This window comes from Pipistrellus hanaki (genome assembly GCF_964339955.1).
Source record: "Pipistrellus hanaki genome assembly, chromosome: 15".
Classification (NCBI taxonomy): domain Eukaryota; kingdom Metazoa; phylum Chordata; class Mammalia; order Chiroptera; family Vespertilionidae; genus Pipistrellus; species Pipistrellus hanaki.
Genome location: NC_140517.1, coordinates 47846747 through 47866789, shown reverse-complemented (window position 1 = coordinate 47866789; position 20043 = coordinate 47846747). Strand labels below are relative to the sequence as shown.

General features: G+C 41.9%; 3 protein-coding genes across 3 annotated transcripts in view; all 3 read right to left on the bottom strand.

Moving 5' to 3' along the window:
* The window catches only part of LOC311633357 (uncharacterized protein), a 64198-nt gene extending 52570 nt beyond the window's left edge, over positions 1-11628 (bottom strand). Inside the window, exons 1-2 of the mRNA XM_084905956.1 lie at positions 11478-11628; positions 7454-7519 (exon numbers count right to left, since the gene is read on the bottom strand). The gene's annotated coding sequence lies outside the window, so the exon portion shown is untranslated. The remainder of the gene's footprint in view (positions 1-7453; positions 7520-11477) is intronic.
* LOC311633355 (uncharacterized protein) overlaps positions 1-20043 on the bottom strand; it is a 48152-nt gene that overhangs the window by 24563 nt on the left and 3546 nt on the right. The window contains exons 2-4 of the mRNA XM_084905953.1: positions 12546-12672; positions 4446-6023; positions 3650-4360 (exon numbers count right to left, since the gene is read on the bottom strand). Of these exons, the coding sequence (XP_084762079.1) occupies positions 4017-4360; positions 4446-6023; positions 12546-12672 (2049 nt within the window). The 3' untranslated portion in view covers positions 3650-4016. The remainder of the gene's footprint in view (positions 1-3649; positions 4361-4445; positions 6024-12545; positions 12673-20043) is intronic.
* Positions 1-20043, bottom strand: part of LOC311633363 (uncharacterized protein) — a 59261-nt gene that overhangs the window by 37569 nt on the left and 1649 nt on the right. Inside the window, exons 2-3 of the mRNA XM_084905964.1 lie at positions 18632-18813; positions 13520-13733 (exon numbers count right to left, since the gene is read on the bottom strand). Coding sequence (XP_084762090.1) covers positions 13520-13733; positions 18632-18639 — 222 coding nt within the window. The 5' untranslated portion in view covers positions 18640-18813. The remainder of the gene's footprint in view (positions 1-13519; positions 13734-18631; positions 18814-20043) is intronic.

Here is a 20043-nt window from a genome sequence, read left to right as displayed (position 1 = left end):
AAATCAACAAAGGACAAGTGCTGGGGGGTTGTGGCAAAAAGGGAACCCCTGTACTCTACTGCTGGGAAGGCAAACTGCTACAGCCCTTATGGAAATCAGTATGAACTTTGGTAAAAAATTTAACAGGGCCCTAACTAATTTGGCTCAGTGGATAGAGCTTAGGCCGGGGGACTGAAAGGTCCCAGGTTTGAATCCAGTCAAGGGCATGTACCTTGGTTGCGGAAAATCTCCAGTAGGGGGTGCAAAGGGGATAGTTGATTGATGTTTCTCTCTCATTGATGTTTCTAGCTCTCTATCCCTTTCCCTTCCTCTCTGTAAAAAAAAAAAAAAAAAAAAAAAAAAAAAAAATCAATAAAATATGTTTAAAAAAAAGAAAAAATTCATGCTGCTCCAACACATACTTTTGCTTGTGACAGCTACCCCCTCTTTGAAGTGATCTGTCTCCAAGCATGCACCTTCACATGGGGACAGTATTTCCAAGGAAAATATGGGCAGCAATGTATATTTGGCAATCACTGCTGTGCTAATTTCTGCACCATACCTTTCCCTCAAGACACAGGTTTGAGGCCCCATAAGCGTTGTTCACCATGCTTAAACTGCAAAGTTCTCCTCATAAGCTAACCCACACAGCAAATAGAACACCCACGATTAAAGCAGCCTTAGGGAAAAGCCTTCTTTATTCCACAAAACAAACAGATGTAAGACTGGCAGCTCTTGCCTTCATGTCTCAGGCATTCAATAAATCCATCATTGGCGGTAGGGAAAGTGTGACCGTGAGCGTGGCAGTAGCTCTACAATACTCAGTCTTCTGGGGCCAACACTAAGGAGCCTTATATGGCAACTCATGAGAAGGAAAACAATGAAGGACTCCTTTAGGGGCTCAGGTATTCCTGATGTTCTTCAACAAATCGGACAACAGAGTTAGCTTCCCTGTACACATAAGGATGTTGAATGATTCCATCGGTAACCGCTTTGTAGGTGGTTCAAGTGAAATACCTTTAGCAACAGAAGTATGCACTGACATACATCTGGCAAGATAACTCTGTATTTTAGGAAGTGCAACGGTTGGCCGAAAGGGTTTGGCTAAGTAGATATAGAGCACATGTGTCAAACACAAGACCCGCGGGCTAAATCCAGCCCGCCAGGCCTTGCAATGTGGCCCGCAACTAGCTGTCATCACTGCACTCCACTGTCAGTTTATGACATAATCAGTTTATGACTGTTCAGTAAACCATTCGGCCCGCGATTTAGGCTGGATTTTAGATTTTGGCCCCTTCTCTGATTGAGTTCGACACCCCTAATATAGAGTGTAGGCCTCCAGACTGAGAGGTCCCAGGTTCGATTCCAGTCAAGCGCATGTACATTGGTTGCTGGCACATCCCCAGTAGGGGGTGTGCAGAAGGCAGCTGGTTGATGTTCCTCTCTCATCAATGTTTCTAGCTCTCTATCCCTTTCCCTTGCTCTCTGTAAAAAAAAAAAATCAATAAAATATTTTTAAAAAGAAGTGTGACTAGCCGAAACTAGTTTGGCTCAGTGGATAGAGCATCGGCAATGGACTGAAAGGTCCCGGGTTCGATTCCAATCGAGGGCATGTACCTTGGTTGCGGGCATATCCACAGCCGTGGGTATGAGGAGGCAGCTGATTAATGTTTCCCTCTCATCGATGTTTCTATCTCTCTCCCTTCCTCACTGTAATAAATCAATAAAATTATATTAAAAAAAAAAAAAGTGTGACTAGAGCCAATGAAAAAAAATAATAATAAAAAATAAATAACAGAGAAAGTGCTCAAAAAGCAAACTCTGGAACCCTGGCCCAGGCAAGTACTGTTTGTCACTTTTATTGATTCTCAAAGTCTTGCCACTACCTTCATGTCACATGTAGCCATCTGAGGTGCAGGGAGCTGTAGTGAGTCTCCTGGAGGCTCCAGGTTAGAGGCCCAACACGGAGACCTTGGTGGCCACAGTACTGCCTCCCTGCAGGTGGGTCAGCGGGTTCAGAAAGGCCCTGGATCTTTCTCAAAAGCCCTTAAACACAAAGGTGTGTGTTGGCGCTGGGGCACTGAGTGTTCTTGTCAGGAGAATGTTTCCTACGGTTGCTCTTCTAGAGGTGATGGAGAATGTTGGTAGTGCCAGTTAAAATTAAGTGTTCACTGCATTGTGCAAAGTATTTAAAAACAAAAAATTCCAGGTGGTTTTAATTTATTAATCAAAATGCCTCAGTGGTTTAGTGTCAACACAGCAAAAAAAGGTCCACCATTAGATTTCTGGTCAGTGCAAAGGCCTGGGTTCAAGGCTCCATTCCCAGTAGCTGTGTGTAAAAGGTAGCCTATCAATGCTTCTCTCTCATCATTGATGCTTCTATTTCTATTTCTCCCTCTACTTTCCTCTCTGAAATCAATAAAAAAATATTTTAAATTTTTCTCATATTCTGGTTTCTCTTCAGGTCACATAAATCTTTCATCTTTTAAAAATCCCTGATAATACATAGTTTTAAAGTATGAAATATTAAAACACATTATTCCAATCCAAAAAAATATTTATTCCATAAATCAAAAAAGACACAAATAGAGGGAAATTCTAACACCCGTGTTTGTCATTCCATTGTTTTTTTGTTAAAGAAAATTGCTAACACTCATAGCACATTAGGTAGAACATATGATCGGAGGTTTTTAAGAAAGATACAGACACAGTAAATATACATCTCAGAAAAGATTCACTATAGCCGAAACCAGTTTGGCTCAGTGGATAGAGCATCGGCCTGCAGACTGAAAGGTCCCAGGTTCGATTTCGGTCAAATGCATGTACCTTGGTTGCGGGCACGTCCCCAGTAGGGGGTGTGCAGGAGGCAGCTCATCGATGTTTCAGGCTCTATGTCTTCCTTTCCTCTCTGTGAAAAATCAATAAAATGTATTTTTTTTTAAAAATTCTGGGTGCAAATTCAGATGAAGACCATTCATTCGAATGGAATTAGCTCAGTAAAGAGTTTCTCCTCACTGGGATGGTCCTCCAACGAATGCCCATCACCCATGGAATTGAAGTCATTAGGGCACATGGCCGTCTGCAACAATTGGTGAAAACATAAGCTTCAACTGTCTTAGCATGCCTTGTAAACAAGAAAAAAATTCACACTGCTCCCAGACATACTTAAGGTTGTCACAGCAATTCCATCTTTGGAGTGATCTCTGTGTCTCAAATCTTCCATCTTCACATGAGCACTAGAGTCCACAGTGATGCCTGCCAAATTATGGGCAGCAATGTAAATCTGACAAAAATGGCAGAGCTAATTTCTGCACCATAGTCTTCCCCCAGGGAAAAATGTTTGAGACCACATGTAAGTTTTCCACTTCATCATGCTGCAAATGCCCAGATATTCTTAAACACAAACCCACAGAATTAATAGAATACCCAAGATTAAAGAAGATGTAAAAAAAAAAAAAAAAAAAAATCCTTCATTATTTTACATAAAAAGAGACCCGAGACTGGCAGTTTTTCCATTGATGACTTAGGCACTCAATACCTCTGCATTATCATCTAGGCAAAATGAGTCCCTGAAAATGGCAGTTCTTCTGCAACCTTATGTTTACTGGGGCCAACAGGAATCAGTCCTATCTGACAACTCATGACAGGGAAACAAGTAAGAACTAAGGACTCAGTATTCCAAATTTTCTTCAACAAATTAGACAACAGAGTTAGCTTCCCTGGGCACATGAGGATGGTGACTGATGTCATCTGTAGGGACCTGAGATAACTTCAGCAAAATAAAGATGTACTGACATAGATCTGGTAGGACATCTCAGTATGTTACAAAGTGCAACATAGAATAGCAGAAATTATTGGGGTACGTTACATAATGTAGCCAATTAAATGCAGGAGATACAATTCAGCCTATTGAGAAGTCACTTATAATCTTATACTACTGTCAAATACTAACAAACTACATTTCCTACACATCAAACAATCTTTTCTCATCAAGACTCTTTTGTGAAGAGGTAATTTACAAATTAGACGGAAAGATATCACCCATTAATTGCACTCATCAGGGCTTTCTCCACTGTGAGCTGCATGATGATATTTAAGACCATTACTACTTCGAAAAGATTTGCCACATTCATTGCAGTGATACTTTTCTCCGGTGTGAACTCTCTGATGAGTATGAAGGCTACTGTTCCAGCTAAAACATTTCCCACAATGACTGCATTTATAAGGCTTCTCTGCGGTGTGAACTCTCTGATGAGCATGAAGGCTAGTACTACGAACAAAATATTTCCCACATTCACTGCACTGATAAGGCTTTTCTCCTGTGTGAACTCTCTGATGATATTTGAGACTAGTGCTACTGGAAAAAGACTTTCCACATTCCCTGCATTTACAAGGACTTTCTCCAGTGTGAACTCTCTGGTGACTCTGAAGGTTGCTGTTATTGGTAAAAGTTTTCCCACATTCACTGCATTGATAAGGCCTTTCTCCTCTGTGAACTCTCTGATGAATATGAAGGTTGTTTTTATTGGTAAAAGTTTTCCCACATTCACTGCATTGATAAGGCTTTTCTCCTCTGTGAACTCTCTGATGATACTGGAGACTAGTTCTACCAGCAAATGATTTCGAACATTCACTGCACTTATAAGGCTTTTCTCCTGTGTGAATTCTCTGATGATATTGAAAAACAATGCTCCTTGCAAAAGACTTACCACATTCACTGCATTTATAAGGCTTTTCTCCTGTGTGAACTCTCCGATGACGCTGGAGATCAGTGATTCCTAGAAAACTTTTCTCACATTCACTGCATTTATAAGGCTTTTCTCCTGTATGAACTCTCCGATGTGTACAAAGTTGACTGCTAGTGGTAAAAGCTTTCTCACACGCACTACATTTATAAGGTTTTTCTCCACTGTGAACTCTCTGATGACTACGAAGGTGGCTGTTAGTGTTGAAACATTTTCCACATTCAATACATTTATAAGGCTTTTCTCCAGTGTGAATTCTCTGATGACTACGAAGGTAGCTGTTACTGTTAAAACATTTTCCACATTCACTGCATTTATAAGGCTTTTCTCCCGTATGAACTCTCTCATGCTTTCTAAGTTGACTGCTAGTGGTAAAAGCTTTCTCACATTCACTGCATTGATACGGCTTTTTTCCAGTGTGAATTCTCTGATGACAATGAAGGTCACTCCTACTGTTAAAAGATTTCCCACATTCGTTGCAATTATAAGGCTTTTCTCCAGTGTGAAGTCTCTGATGACTACGAAGGTAGCTGTTACTGTTAAAACATTTTCCACATTCACTGCATTTATAAGGCTTTTCTCCCGTATGAACTCTCTGATGCTTTCTAAGTTGACTGCTAGTGGTAAAAGCTTTCTCACATTCACTGCATTGATACGGCTTTTTTCCAGTATGAATTCTCTGATGACAAAGAAGGTCACTCCTACTGTTAAAAGATTTCCCACATTCATTGCATTTATAAGGCTTTTCTCCATTGTGAACTCTCTGATGATACTGGAGACCAATGGTTTTTTTGAAACTTTTCTCACATTCGATGCATTGATAAGGCTTTTCTCCTGTATGAATTCTGCTTTGAAATGTCGTCCCATCTGTTGAAATAGCATTTACACTGTCCCTGGTGAGAGTAGCCTTTAGGTGGAGATGTCTTGGTTTTGAACGGACACTGGGCTCAACCTCCCCGCTTGTGAAACAATTCTGGGACACGTTGAAATTGCAACTGTTTCCATGTGAAATCGTGTCTACACCTCTGATAAATGTCTTCTCTCTAACATGCTTTTTGTCAACTTTTACACAAAAGTAAAACCGTTCTGCACATGCCCCGCATCTCAAAAATACCTGTCCATGTTCATTTCTTTGAAGCTCCATCACATGGAATATGTTTCCCAATGTGAGCCCACAACTCTCACAGGGATGGCTCTTCTGGGAAGACAAGGCTATCTTGGGATTCCTTCCCTGTGACACTCTTACTGAAACCTTCGGTTTTGTTGGCGCCTCCACATTCTCCGTTCCACAGCAGCAACCTGAACAAGAAGAATGGAAGGTGAAGTACATGTTGACCTTATGAAAATAGAGTATCTTCAACACAAATGTTTCTGTCATGACTAGGCCTGATTCCAAAGAAAAATTGTTAAGACAAGTGAGGTGTACTCTGAGGAAATTGCTGTTACATATAATGTGGCCCCAAAAGTCAATAGATAATGAAAAGTTTACCAAGAGAAGGACAGAAGTACAAGATGGGATACAAAGAAGAGAGGAAGGTTCTAGTCATTGTTCCTGCACAAACAGCTTCCTTTAGAATCTTATATGCTGACCATGCGAGTCTGTGTATAATAATTTAAGGCTGCTCAAAGCCATAAAAACTAATTGTATTAGTGTACATGATGTTCAACGTCAATTTAGTAACATGTGTGCACTCCAAAGTGCTGCAGGCATGGAACAACGTTAGTTGGCAGTAAAGAGAGACTTGTGAAAGAGGCAGAGGTTCAAAGTCCAAAGATAAGGTTACTAGGAATCCCAGTAGAAATGATTGCTATTAGAACTCAGTAGTTGGCAAAGTATCAATAAGCACAAACAGGCATACTTGCCTTAAAAATGGGCAACTGAAAGAAAACACTGGGGGGCCGAAACTGGTTTGGCTCAGTGGATAGAGCCGGTAGACTGAAAGGTCCCAGGTTCCATTCTGGTCAAGGGCATGTTCATTGGTTGCGGGCACATCCCCGGAAGGGAGTGTGCAGGAGGCAGCTGCTCGATGTTTCTTTCTCATTGATGTTTCTAGCTCTCTATCCCTCTCTCTTCCTCTCTGTAATAAATCAATAAACGAAAAATAAAAATAAAAAAAGGTAAGAAAACACTGGGTTTCTATCTATAAATGTAACCAGGGTCAGCCGAGAATTCCTCCCCAGTGACCCTTCACCAAGGCAAGGCCGCCTGTGAGTCCACTTTGCCATTCATGAATTCTTCTATATTCTGTGATACAGAAATGCTTCTGCCCCTTAAGCCCATTTGAGTCACTGCATGTGATAAATGATGCAAATCTTCATAGAAAAACAGACCAGGTGAATGCTCATCACTGTGGTAGAACAAGAAATGACAAATGAGATCACGGACAAAGACCTATGGGAGCGACATCATCAAGATTGCAGGATCACACATATGAGTATAAATAGACAGCTATCCATGACCAAAACATTGCACAGGAAATGAAATTAGGAAGGATTACAGAAAATAAGAGAGAACTGTATAGAAGGAATGTTAAAGAAGACTGGGTAAACAAAGACATTTGAAGATACCTACAGTTAAATAACAAAAAAGGGTCAGAAATACCTCCACAAACTACTGTGCTTCTAACATCATTGACCCTAGTGTCCTCTTCTTCAAAAATTTTATGTTTACAAACCACAGAATGCCATCCAAGCTATGGCTTAGCTGATTGGAGCATCGTCCTATGTACCAAAGGGTCAAGGATTCAATTCCCAGCCAAGGCACATATAAGTATGTGGGTTCCACTTCCAGTTACCTAGTGAGGAAAAGGCAGCTGATTGCTTTTTCTCCCTCACAATGATGTTTCTCTCTGTCTGTCTGTCTGTCTCTCTCTCTGTCCATGTCTCCTCCTCTCTATTTGAAAATAGTAAATAATAAATTACCAACAATTTCAATATAGCCAAATGCAAAAGAGAATTCAAAAAACTGTAGAGCCGAAACCGGTTTGGCTCAGTAGATAGAGCGTCAGCCTGCGGACTGAACGGTCCCGGGTTCGATTCTGGTCAAGGGCATATGTGTTGGTTGCGGGTAAATCCACGGTGAGGGATGTGCAAGAGGCAGTTGATCCATGTTTCTCTCTCATCAATGTTTCTATCTCTCTATCCCTCTCTCTTCCTCTCTGTAAAAAATCAATAAAATATATGGATAAAAAAACAAACAAAAAACCTCTAAAGACAAAGTAATTAACAGCACAACCTGTCAAAAGTCAAGTATAAAATTCAGAAAATGTAATTCTAAGATAAAATTTTATATGGATAAATGACTACATTAAAAAAAAGATATGCCAAACTGGTTTGGCTCAGTGGATAGAGCGTCAGCCTGCGGATTGGTTCCATTCCGGTCAAGAGAATGTACCTGGGTTGTGGGCACATCTTCACTAGGAGGTGTGCAAGAGGCAGGTGAAAAATGATTCTCTCTCATCGATGTTTCTAACTCTCTATCCTCTCCTTTCCTCTCTGTAAAAAAAATCAATAAAATATCTTTAAAAAAAAAAAAGATGTGAAAAAAAACCTAACACCTCATCTCAGGAATCTCGAAACAAAACAAGCAAGTAAACCCAAAGGTGGCAAATTAATGTAATAATAAATATTTGAACAAGCATCAACAGAAGAGAGATAAGACAATATAAAGAATACTTAACATGTACTTTTCTTTCTAAAAATAATTATATTTTATTGATTTTTTACAGAGAGGAAGGGAGAAGGATAGAGATAGAAACATCGATGAGAGAGAAATGTCGACAAGCTGCCTCCTGCCTCCTACTGGGGATGTGCCTGCAACCAACATACATGCCTTTGACCAGAATCGAACCTGGGACCTGTCAGTCCGCAGACCGATGCTCTAGCCACTGAGCGAAACTGGTTTCGTCCCCAACAGGTAATTTTCTAAAAAATACAAATACTGGCAAAACTTGGGTTGGACTAAAGCAAAAAACAAAAACAAACAAACAAAAACAAGCCTCAAGGAAATGAAAAAAGAAATGAAAGATAAGCCATTACACCTCACATTATGAACTACAAAGCATCATAAAAGACGTTGATGTTAGGAGATTACACAACCTTTCATAGAGAAATTTGCAAAGATCCAATATGAGCTTCTGAAATTAATACACAAATTCACAGCCCTGCCCCCGTAGCCCTCTTGTTGAGTGTGTGGTCCCCATGCACCAGGGTTGTGGGTTTGATCCCCCATCAGGGCACATGTAGGGGACAGCCAATGAATGCCTGGATGGGGAGAACAACACATCAATGTTTCCCTCTTTCTCTGTCTCCCTTCCTGTCTCTAAAATAAATAAATAAAGGTTGGACAGTACAGGCCAGTGACTGACCATCGACCTATGACCTTTCAGATCATAAATCCATTGCTTGACAGGGGACATGCACAGTTTGCCAGCCCAATCTCCAGTGGGGGACGTGCAGGAAGAGGTTGGTCAATGTGTCTCTTTCATTCTTCATGTTTCTATCTCTCCTTCTCTTCCTCTCTGAAATCAATAAAGTATAGTTACAAAATAAATAACTTAAACAATTGCTGAGACAAGGAAATAGATCACAAACGAAAGAAATGGAGGACAAAAAGCAACTGGATATAGAGTTCAAAACCACGCTTATAAGGTTTTTCAAGAATTTCCTAGAAAAGGTCGATAAGACCTATGAGGATATGAAAAGGGATCAACTAGAATTAAGAAGGAATCAACAAGAAATAATAAGGGATCAACAAGAAATAAAAAATACATTGTAAGAAAAAATATTATACAGAGTCCTAAAAACAGAATGGAAGATTGCAAGAATCAAGTCAAAGATTTGGAACATAAAGAGCCAGAAGACACTCTTCTGCAGAAGAAAGAAGGAAAGAGAATCCAGAAAATTGAAGATAATGTAAGAAACCTCTGGGACAATTTCAAGCAAACCAACATGAGAATTATGGGGGTCCCAGAAGATGAGAATGAGCAAGATATCGAAAACATACTGAAAGAAATAGTGACAGAAAACCTCCCCCACCTGGTGAAAGAATTAGACTTACAAGTCCAGGAAGCACAAAGAACTCCAAACAAAAGGAATCCAAAGAAGACCACACCAAGACAAATCATAATTAAAATTCCAAGAGCAAAAGGCAGAGAGAGAATATTAAAAGCAGCAAGAGCAAAGCAGGTAGTTATCTATAAAGGAGCACCTATACGATTGTCAGCTGATTTCTCAACAGAAACCATGCAGACCAGACAGGAATGGCAAGAAATACTCAAGGTGATGAATAGTTACGAACCTACAGCCAAAAATAATCTTCCCAGCAAAGCTATCACTCAGAATCGAAGGCCAGATAAAGAGCTTTACTAATAAAAAAAAAAAAAAAGCTAAAGGAGTTCACCACCACCAAACCAGAATTATATGAATTGCTGAAGGAAGTTCTTTTGGAAGAGAAAGTAAATAAAGACAAAAATTATGAACAACAAAGATGTAACTATCAACAAGTGAATCTAAAAACCAAGAAAATTAAAAAAAACAACAACTGATGAACAATATTAACTGTTGAATAAAATAGAATCAGAGGTATAGAAGGGGAGTGAACTGACGATTCTTGGGGAAAAGGGGAGAGGGGGATGTGGGAAGAGACTGAACATAAACTGTGCACCTATAGATGAGGACAATGGGGGATGGGGAAAGGGCAGAGGGTGGTGTGGGAACCTGGTGGAGGAGAGCACTGGGGGGGTGAGGCTGGAGAAAGAGGAACATTTGTAATAATATGAACAATAAAGATTTATTTAAAAAAATAATAATAATTTAAACAAGAAATAAAGAGCCCTGGCCCATGTTGCTCATTGCTGAAAGTGCATGCGTGTACACTTCAAAGTCATGGATTACATTTCCAGAAAGGGGCAGGTATGTGGGTTTCGGGTTTAATCACCTTTCTTAATGGGACCACATGTAGGAGGCAACCAATTGATATCTCTCTCTCTCACTGTCTGTCTCTCTCTGTGACTGTGCCTCTCTTCTTATTGTCTTTCTCTTTCTCTAAGAAAGTAAACATTCATGGAAAAATATTCTCACTATTTAGATGAATATAAAACAATAATAAACAACTGAATTCAGAAAAGTTATGGGCAGCACTAACAGGTTTGGCTCAATGGATGGAGCATCAGCCTGTAGAGAAAAGGGTCCTCGGTTCGATTCCACTCAAGAACATGTACTTGGTTGAGGGCATCTACCTAGTGGGGAGTGTGGGGAAGGCAGCTGATAAATGTTTCTCTCTCATCGATGTCTCTAACTCTCTATTCCTCTCCTTTATTCTCTGCAAAAAAATCAATAAAATATATTTTTTGTTAAAAGAAAGAAAGAGCCGAAACCGGTTTTGCTCAGTGGATAGAGCGTTGGCCTGAGGACTGAAGAGTCCCGGGTTGAATTCCAGTCAAGGGCATGTGTCTTGGATGCAGCCACATCCCAAGTAGGGGGCGTGCAAGAGGCAGCTGATCAATGACTCTCATCGATGTTTCTAACTCTCTTTCTCCCTTCTTCTCTGTAAAAAAACAATAAAAATATATATTTTTAAAAAAAGGAAAAAAAAGAAGAAGAAAGAAAAGTTATGGGAGTGACAGAACAGAACAGAAATTAGAAAATAAATCAAGGCACATCCTTTCAAGTAATCTCTGACAAAGCTGCAAGACACAGAAGAAGGGAAAGATAGTTTCTTCAATAAATGGTTCTGTTGAAATCAATACTTACATGTAAACACAACAATACTGGCCACCACTGATAAAATGTAACTCAACCTGCATGACAGAATTGAATGTCAGCGCTAAAACTGAAAACTCCTCAGGACAATCTAGAGAAAAAGTTTTGGAGGCTTGTTTTGCAACAGATTTTCTAAATGTGACATCAACCACCAGTCAAAAAAGAAAAACAAACAGTGCATACTGCAACAAATAACGATAAAAAGATTCTTCTCAGCACAACAGCAATGAACAAAATGAAATGAAAGGAAATCTAAACAACAGAAGGAAATACTTGCAAATCATATGAAAGAATCGGAGGGAGAGATTGTGAATCCAGTTCTGATCCGCAAAATAAAGCAAATATTGCAATATGGAAAGAAATTCACACAAATAGGTGGAGTTCCCAGGGAGTAATAAGGGTATGCTAATAATACCATAGAGCAGGCTAATAACAATGCAATGACTCTGTCTCAAAAGCTAAGTCTATATAACTACATTAACAATATTTACATGCTAAGCACTAGAAACAAGCATCTGACCTTGCTAGAAACATGTTGGCATTAAACCTGCAGAACCCAAGGTTGCAAAAATATGGACTTTGTAGAAAAGCAGGTGTGGGGGAGCAATATCTGCAAAGTACAATTCAGCACATGCAACAATATGTGTTCCTGTACGTCATAAGCCTTTAATATATAAAATACACAAGGTCATCAAAAGAATGTTTAACCAAAAAAAAGTTATTAACCAGGATAACGATGTAGAAACACTTCTTCACAAAAATAGGTACAAATAACCAAATGGAATATAGAAAATGCTTTCCTCACAGAAAAAAGTGGAATCCCTCATGCTTCCTGAAACACTACTTATCCTCAAGTCCTTCCCTGTGAATGTAGTCCAGCAGGGAGAATTGGGGCTTTAGCAATAGAAGAGAGCAGTGGGAACAGACCCACCCTCCCCAGGAAACTGGAAAATCAAGCAGTTCCACAGTCTACATGGGAGGACACAGCACACCCTGGGAGAAGGGGGCTGGGAAATCGCAAAGCCAAGTCCAGGTCACTGGTGAGAGTGAGGGTCTTACCCAGCGAGGATACAAGTTCAAAGTTCTCCAGCATCACATTCAGGTACAGCTGTCTCTGACCCTCATCAAGGAGGGTCCATTCCTCCCTGGAGAAGTACAGGGCAATGTCCTCCAAGGTCACGCCAACCTGTCAGAATGGAGACAATTGACACCAGAGCTTCTCTCTGATAGCCAATAATTGTACTACTGACAAACCTTCCCCCCCTCAAGCTCCTCCAGGGCACCCGGTTAGTGAGGACACCAGGCCCTAATGCCCGTGCAGGCTGCTCTCTCATCACAGTTCCATTACTCACTGGGATTGCCCTCAGCAGAGCAGCTGGGTTGGGTGGGAAGGATTTGGGTAGGAGAGGGTAGAGAGCAAAGTTATTTAAGGTCTGGGCGACTCCTGCAGGGCCCCAGTTTTCCCGCCAAGCAATACCACTGCAGTCTCCTATACCATGCCTCCCAGACAAAGCCAAGCGTGGGTTTTAGCTTCGGTTTTATGACCATCAGCTCACACTTCCTCCAGATGTGCACAACAGTGGGTAATGTCTAACACCTTCCCATCTTCAGACCCAGGTTCACTCCCTCAGCTCTGCCCCCTTCCTGCTCCAATGCCACTGGGTCTCGCTGGGCTCCCCCAGGAACTTGGCACATGGCATGTGGAGAAGCCTGTCTTCCAGCGGGTCCAGGGCCACCCCAAGCCCCTGAGGGACCCCACAGCCGGGAAAGCCCCCATGAGGCTGTGAGTCCTCCCTGCAGCCTCTGATCTACCCGCCAATCCTCACAGCCACACCCTCAGGGGATCCTCAGAGGCCGGGCACCCCTGTCCTCTCCGCCCCGCACTGGCTGTGTCCTCAGAAGCCACCGCCTCCTCCCTCCCCTCCGCCTTCCTCACGGTCCTCCCCGCGGACGGAGCTGCAGGAGGGACAGGCCCGCACCGGGCTGTGGGGTGCGGGGTGAGGAGGCGGGGGGCCTGGGGGACAGGAACTCACCTCAGCGAAGCTCCTCAGCGCGGGCGCCGCCATCGCGCTCTGTGGGCCGCGCGGGGCGGGAGCGGAAGCCGCGGCAGGAATGGCGGGGCCTGTCCCGGCCCTGGCGGGGGTCCGGGCGGTAACTCCGAGCTCCAACCCCACGTGTGAGCGGTGAGCACCACGGGAGGCTCCGACCACAGGTTGTGCAGCGGGGAACAGCACTCTCCACGGGTCCCTGTGACAGGGAAACCAGGCCGCCTCAGAGAAAAACCTGAGAACGGAATCTCTCCTCGGGAGGACTACCGGTCCCGCCCTACATAAACGGACAGAAATGCCTTCTCGGAGATCCCATTGGCTGACCCTGCTGTCATTCCACGCGTAGCCTTCTGGGTAACGTAGTTCCTAAGCTACAAAGCCAGGATTCCATTATGAGAGTGGCTTAAGGTGCAGAAAGCCCAAGAACACACCAAGTAAAGGAAGTGTCCTCTAGAGCCTTCAGGGGAGGTGATGTCTGGGGCAAGTTTGTTTCTCCTGCACCTGATGGCTTCCTTTAGCTGCAGGTTTTGCATATCTTTCTTTAAGACCTGCTCTTCCTGAATGGAAGGCATTGTTTTCTTCATTCAGGACCTTTGGCAGGTGTTCCCTTCAGGCCAAATGTAGCTTACAGAGATCGCTCAATTGTCTAACTCCTGCTTAAATCTATCTAACGTGCACCCACTGAATACAAAGTTAATGTCACAGAACAAACACTTATACTTAACACTCTGCTACTGATGCGATCCAAAGTGTCAGCTCTGACTGGGCTGCAGTGTGGATAAGATGATCAAGAGATATGTGAAAAAATGTTCAAAGTGACTGAGCATCAGAGAGATGTAAGTTAAAGCAACAATTAGGTATCACCCCACCACTGTCAGAATGACTGCCATCAGCAAATCAACAAAGGACAAGTGCTGGGAGATGTGGAAAAAAGGGAACCCCTGTACTCTACTGCTGGGAAGGCAAACTGCTACAGCCCTTATGGAAATCAGTATGAACTTTGAGAAAAAATTTAACCTGGCCCTGACTGATTTGGCTCAGTGGATTGAGAGGGCAGGGCGGGGTGAGAGGGCAGGGTGTGGCGGGGCCAGCTCCAGGTAACTGGACCCAAGCCCTAACCCAACCAATCAGGTCAGTCAAGGTAGTGGCACCAACCCTCCTATAAAACCCATTGATATGTTAAGTTATTTCTCTCTCTCCCCATGTCCTCGCTGGTTTAAGTGGGACTGAGCTTGGACTAGTCCGAAATAAATACAGGCTTTCTGCAATTGCTTCAGATTCAGCTCCCTGGTAGTTTTTGGGGTTTATGACACTTGCGCATTACATGGATAGAGCTTAGGCCTGGGGACTGAAAGGTCCCAGGTTTGAATCCAGTCAAGGGCATGTACCTTGGTTGCGGAAAATCTCCAGTGGAGGGTGTACGGGGGGCAGTTGATTGATATTTCTCTCTCATTGATGTTTCTAGCTCTCTATCCCTCTCCCTTCCTCACTGTAAAAAAGTCAATAAAATGTATTTTAAAAGAAGAAAAAAATTCATGCTGCTCCAACACATACTTTTGGTTGTGACAGCTACCCCCTCTTTGAAGTGATCTGTGTCTCCAAGCATGCGCCTTCACATGAGGACTAGAGTCCACAGTATTTCCGAGGAAAATATGGGCAGCAATGTATATTTGGCAAACACTGCTGTGCTAATTTCTGCACCATACCTTTCCCGTTGTTCACCATGCTTAAACCACAAAGTTCTCCTTATAAGCTTACTCACAGAGCAAATAGAACACCCAGGATTAAAGAAGCCTTAGGGAAAAGCCTTCTTTATTCCACAAAACAAACAGATGTAAGACTGGCAGCTCTTGCCTTCATGTCTCAGGCATTCAATAAATCCATCACTGGCGGAAAGGAAAGTGTGACCGTGAGCGTGGCAGTAGCTCTGCGATACTCAGTCTTCTGGGGCCAACACTAAGGAGCCCTATATGGCAACTCATGAGAAGGAAAACAATGAAGGACTCCTTTAGGGGCTCAGGTATTCCTGATGTTCTTCAACAAATCGGACAACAGAGTTAGCTTCCCAGTCCACATGAGGATGTTAAATGATTCCATCTGTAACCGCTTTGTAGGTGGTTCAGGTGAAATACCTTTAGCAACAGAAGTATGCACTGACATACATCTGGCAAGACATCTCTGTATTTTAGAAAGTGCAACAGTTGGCCGAAACGGTTTGGCTCAGTGGATAGAGTGTGGGCCTGCAAACTGAGAGGTCCCAGGTTCGATTCAGATCAAGGGCATGTACATTGGTTGCGGGCACATCCCGAATAGGGTGTGTGCAGAAGGCAGCTGGTTGATGATCCTCTCTCATCGATGTTTCTAGCTCTCTATCTCTCTCCCTTCCTCTCTGTAAAAAAAAAAATCAATAAAATATATATTTTTTAAAAGAAGTGTGACTAGAGCCAATGGAAAAAAAAAAAAAGAGAGAAAGTGCTCAAAAAGCAAACTCTGGAACCCTGGCCCAGGCAAGTACTAAGTTTGTCACTTTTATTGATTCTCAAAGTCTTGCCACTACCTTCATGTCACATGTAGCCATCTGAGGTGCAGGGAGCTGTAGTGAGTCTCCTGGAGGCTCCAGGTTAGAAGCCCAACACGGAGACCTTGGTGGCTACAGTACTGCCTCCCTGCAGGTGGGTCAGCGGGTTCAGAAAGGCCCCGGATCTTTCTCAAAAGCCCTTAAACACAAAGGTGTGTGTTGGCACTGGGGCATTGAGGGTTCTTGTCAGGAGAATGTTTCCTAAGGTTGCTCTTCTAGAGGTGATGGAGAATGTTGATAGTGCCAGTTAAAATTAAGTGTTCACGCCGAAACCGGTTTGGCTCAGTGGATAGAGCGTCGGCCTGCAGACTAAAGGGTCCCGGGTTCGATTCCGGTCAAGGGCATGTACATTGGTTGCGGGCACATCCCCAGTAAGAGGTGTGCAAGAGGCAGCTGGTCGATGTTTCTCTCTCATCGATGTTTCTAACTCTCTGTCCCTCTCTCCTCCTCTCTGTAAAAAATCAATAAAATATATTTAAAAAAATAAATAAATAAAAAATAAATAAAATTAAGTGTTCACTGCATGGTGCATAGTATTTAAAAACAAAAAATTCCAAGTGGTTTTAATTTATTTATCAAAATGCCTCAGTGGTTTAGCGTCAACACAGCAAAAAAAGGTCCACCATTAGATTTCTGGTCAGTGCACAGGCCTGGGTTCAGGGCTCCATTCCCAGTAGCTGCGTGTAAAAGGTAGCCTATCAATGCTTCTGTCTCATCATTGATGCTTCTATTTCTATTTCTCCCTCTCCCTTCTTCTCTGAAATCAATAAAAAAATATTTTAAATTTTTCTCAGATTCTGGTTTCTCTTCAGGTCACATAAATCTTTCATCTTTTAAAAATCCCTGATAACACATATTTTTATAGTATAAAATATTAAGACACATTATTCCAATCCAAAAAAAATATTTATTTCCTAAATCAAAAAAGGCACAAATAGAGGGAAATTCCAACACCCGTGTTTGTCATTCCATTGTTTTTTTGTTAAATTGCCAAAACTCATAGCACATTAGGCAGAACATATGATCAGAGGTTTTTAACAAAGATATAGACAAATAAATATACATCTCAGAAAAGACTCACTATAGCCGAAACTAGTTTGGCTCAGTGCATAGAGCGTCGGCCTGCGGACTGTAAGGTCCCAGGTTTGATTCCTGTCAAGGGCATGTATGTCGGTTGCGGGCACATTCCCAGTGGCGGGTGTGCAAGAGGCAGCTGGTCGATGTTTCTCTCTCAACGACGTTTCTAGTTCTCTATCTCTCTCCCTTCCACTCTGAAAAAAATCAATAAAATATATTTTTTAAAAAAAAACACAATCATTTCTCATCAAGACTCTTTTGTGAAGAGGTAATTTACAAATTTGACAGAGAGATATCACCCATTAATTGCACTCATTACGGCTTTCTCCACTGTGAGCTGCATGATGATATTTAAGACCATTTCTACTTCTAAAAGATTTGCCACATTCATTGCAGTGATACTTTTCTCCAGTATGAACTCTCTGATGAGTATGAAGGCTACTGTTCCAGCTAAAACATTTCCCACAATGACTGCATTTATAAGGCTTCTCTGCGGTGTGAACTCTCTGATGAGCATGAAGGCTAGTACTACGAACAAAATATTTCCCACATTCACTGCACTGATAAGGCTTTTCTCCTGTGTGAACTCTCTGATGGTATTTGAGACTAGTGCTACTGGCAAAAGACTTTCCACATTCACTGCATTGACAAAGATTTTCTCCAGTGTGAACTCTCTGGTGACTATGAAGGTTGCTGTTATTGGTAAAAGTTTTCCCACATTCACTGCATTGATAAGGCTTTTCTCCTCTGTGAACTCTCTGATGATATTGGAGACCAATTCTACTAGTAAACGACTTCAAACATTCATTGCACTTATAAGGCTTTTCTCCTGTGTGAACTCTCTGATGATATTTGAGGACACTGATACCCGTAAAAGACTTTCCACATTCACTGCATTGATAAGGCTTTTCTCCTCTGTGAACTCTCTGATGCCTATGAAGGTTGTTATTATTGGTAAAAGTTTTCCCACATTCACTGCATTGATAAGGCTTTTCTCCTCTGTGAACTCTCTGATGATACTGGAGACTAGTTCTACCAGTAAATGATTTCGAACATTCACTGCACTTATAAGGCTTTTCTCCTGTGTGAATTCTCTGATGATATTGAAAAACAATGCTCCTTGCAAAAGACTTACCACATTCACTGCATTTATAAGGCTTTTCTCCTGTGTGAACTCTCTGATGACAATGAAGGTAATTTTTGCTGGTAAAAGATTTTCCACATTCACTGCACTTATAAGGCTTTTCTCCTGTGTGAACTCTCTGACGACATTGAAAAACAATGCTCCTTGTAAAACGATTCTGGGACACATCGAAATTACAACTGTTTCCATGTGAAATCGTGTCTACACCTCTGATGAATGTCTTCTCTCTAACATGCTTTTTGTCAACTTTTACACGAAAGTAAAACCGTTCTGCACATGCCCCGCATCTCAAAAGTACCTGTCCATGTTCGTTTCTTTGAAGCTCCATCACATGGAAAATGTTTCTCAAGGCAAGCCCACAACTCTCACAGGGATGGCTCTTCTGGGAAGACAAGGCTACCCTGGGATTCCTTCCCTGTGACATTCTTACTGAAACCTGTTTTGTTGGTGCCTCCACATTCTCTGCTCCACAGCAGCAACCTGAACAAGAAGAATGGAAGGTGAAGTATATGTTGACCTTATGAAAATGGAGTATCTTCAACACAAATGTTTCTGTCATGACTAGGCCTGATTCTAAAGAAAATTTGTTAAGACAAGTGAGGTGTACTCTGAGGAAATTGCTGTTATACATACTGGCCCCAAAAGTCAATAGACAATGAAAAGCTTACCAAGAGAAGGACAGAAGTACAAGATAGGATACAAAGAAGTGAGGAAGGTTCTAGTCATTGTTCCTGCACAAACAGCTTCCTTTAGAATCATAAGCTGACTATGTGAGTCTGTGTATAATTTAAAGCTGCTCAAAGCCATAAAAACTAATTGTTTTAGTGCACATGATGTTCAACGTCAATTTAGTAACATGTGTGCACTCATAAGCGCTGCAGGTATGGGCCAACGTTAGTTGGCAGTAAAGACAGACTTGTGAAAAGGGCAGAGGTTCAAAGTCCAAAGATAAGGTTACTAGGAATCCCAGTAGAAATGACTGCTATTAGAACTCAGTAGTTGGCAAAGTATCAATAAGCACAAACAGGCATAATTGGCTGAAAAATGGGCAACTGAAAGAAAACACTGAGGGGCCGAAACTGGTTTATTGGTTGCGGGCACATCCCCGGTAGGGAGTGTGCAGGAGGCAGCTGCTCTATGTTTCTCTCTCATTGATGTTTTTAGTTCTCTATCTCTCTCCCTTCCTCTCTGTAATAAATCAATAAACAAAAAATAAAAATAAAAAAAGGAAAGAAAACACTGGGTTTCTATCTATAAATGTAACCAGGGTCAGCCGAGAATTCCTCCCCAGTGACCCTTCACCAAGGCAAGGCCGCCTGTGAGTCCACTTTGCCAATCATGAAGTCCTCTTTATTTTGTGATGTAGAAATGCTTCTGCCCCTTAAGCTCATTTGAGTCACTACATGTGATAAATGATGCAAATCTTCATAGAAAAACAGACCAGTTGAATGTTCATCACTGTGGTAGAACAAGAAATGACAAATGAGATCACGGACAAAGACCTATGTGAGTGACATCATCAAGCTTGCAGGATCACACATATGAGTATAAGTAGACAGCTATCCAAGACCAAAGCATTACACAGGAAATGAAATTAAGAAGGATTACAGAAAACAAGAGAGAACTGTATAGAAGAAATGTTAAAGAAGACTGGGTAAACAAAGACATTTGAAGATACCTACAGTTAAATAACAAAAACGGGTCAGAAAT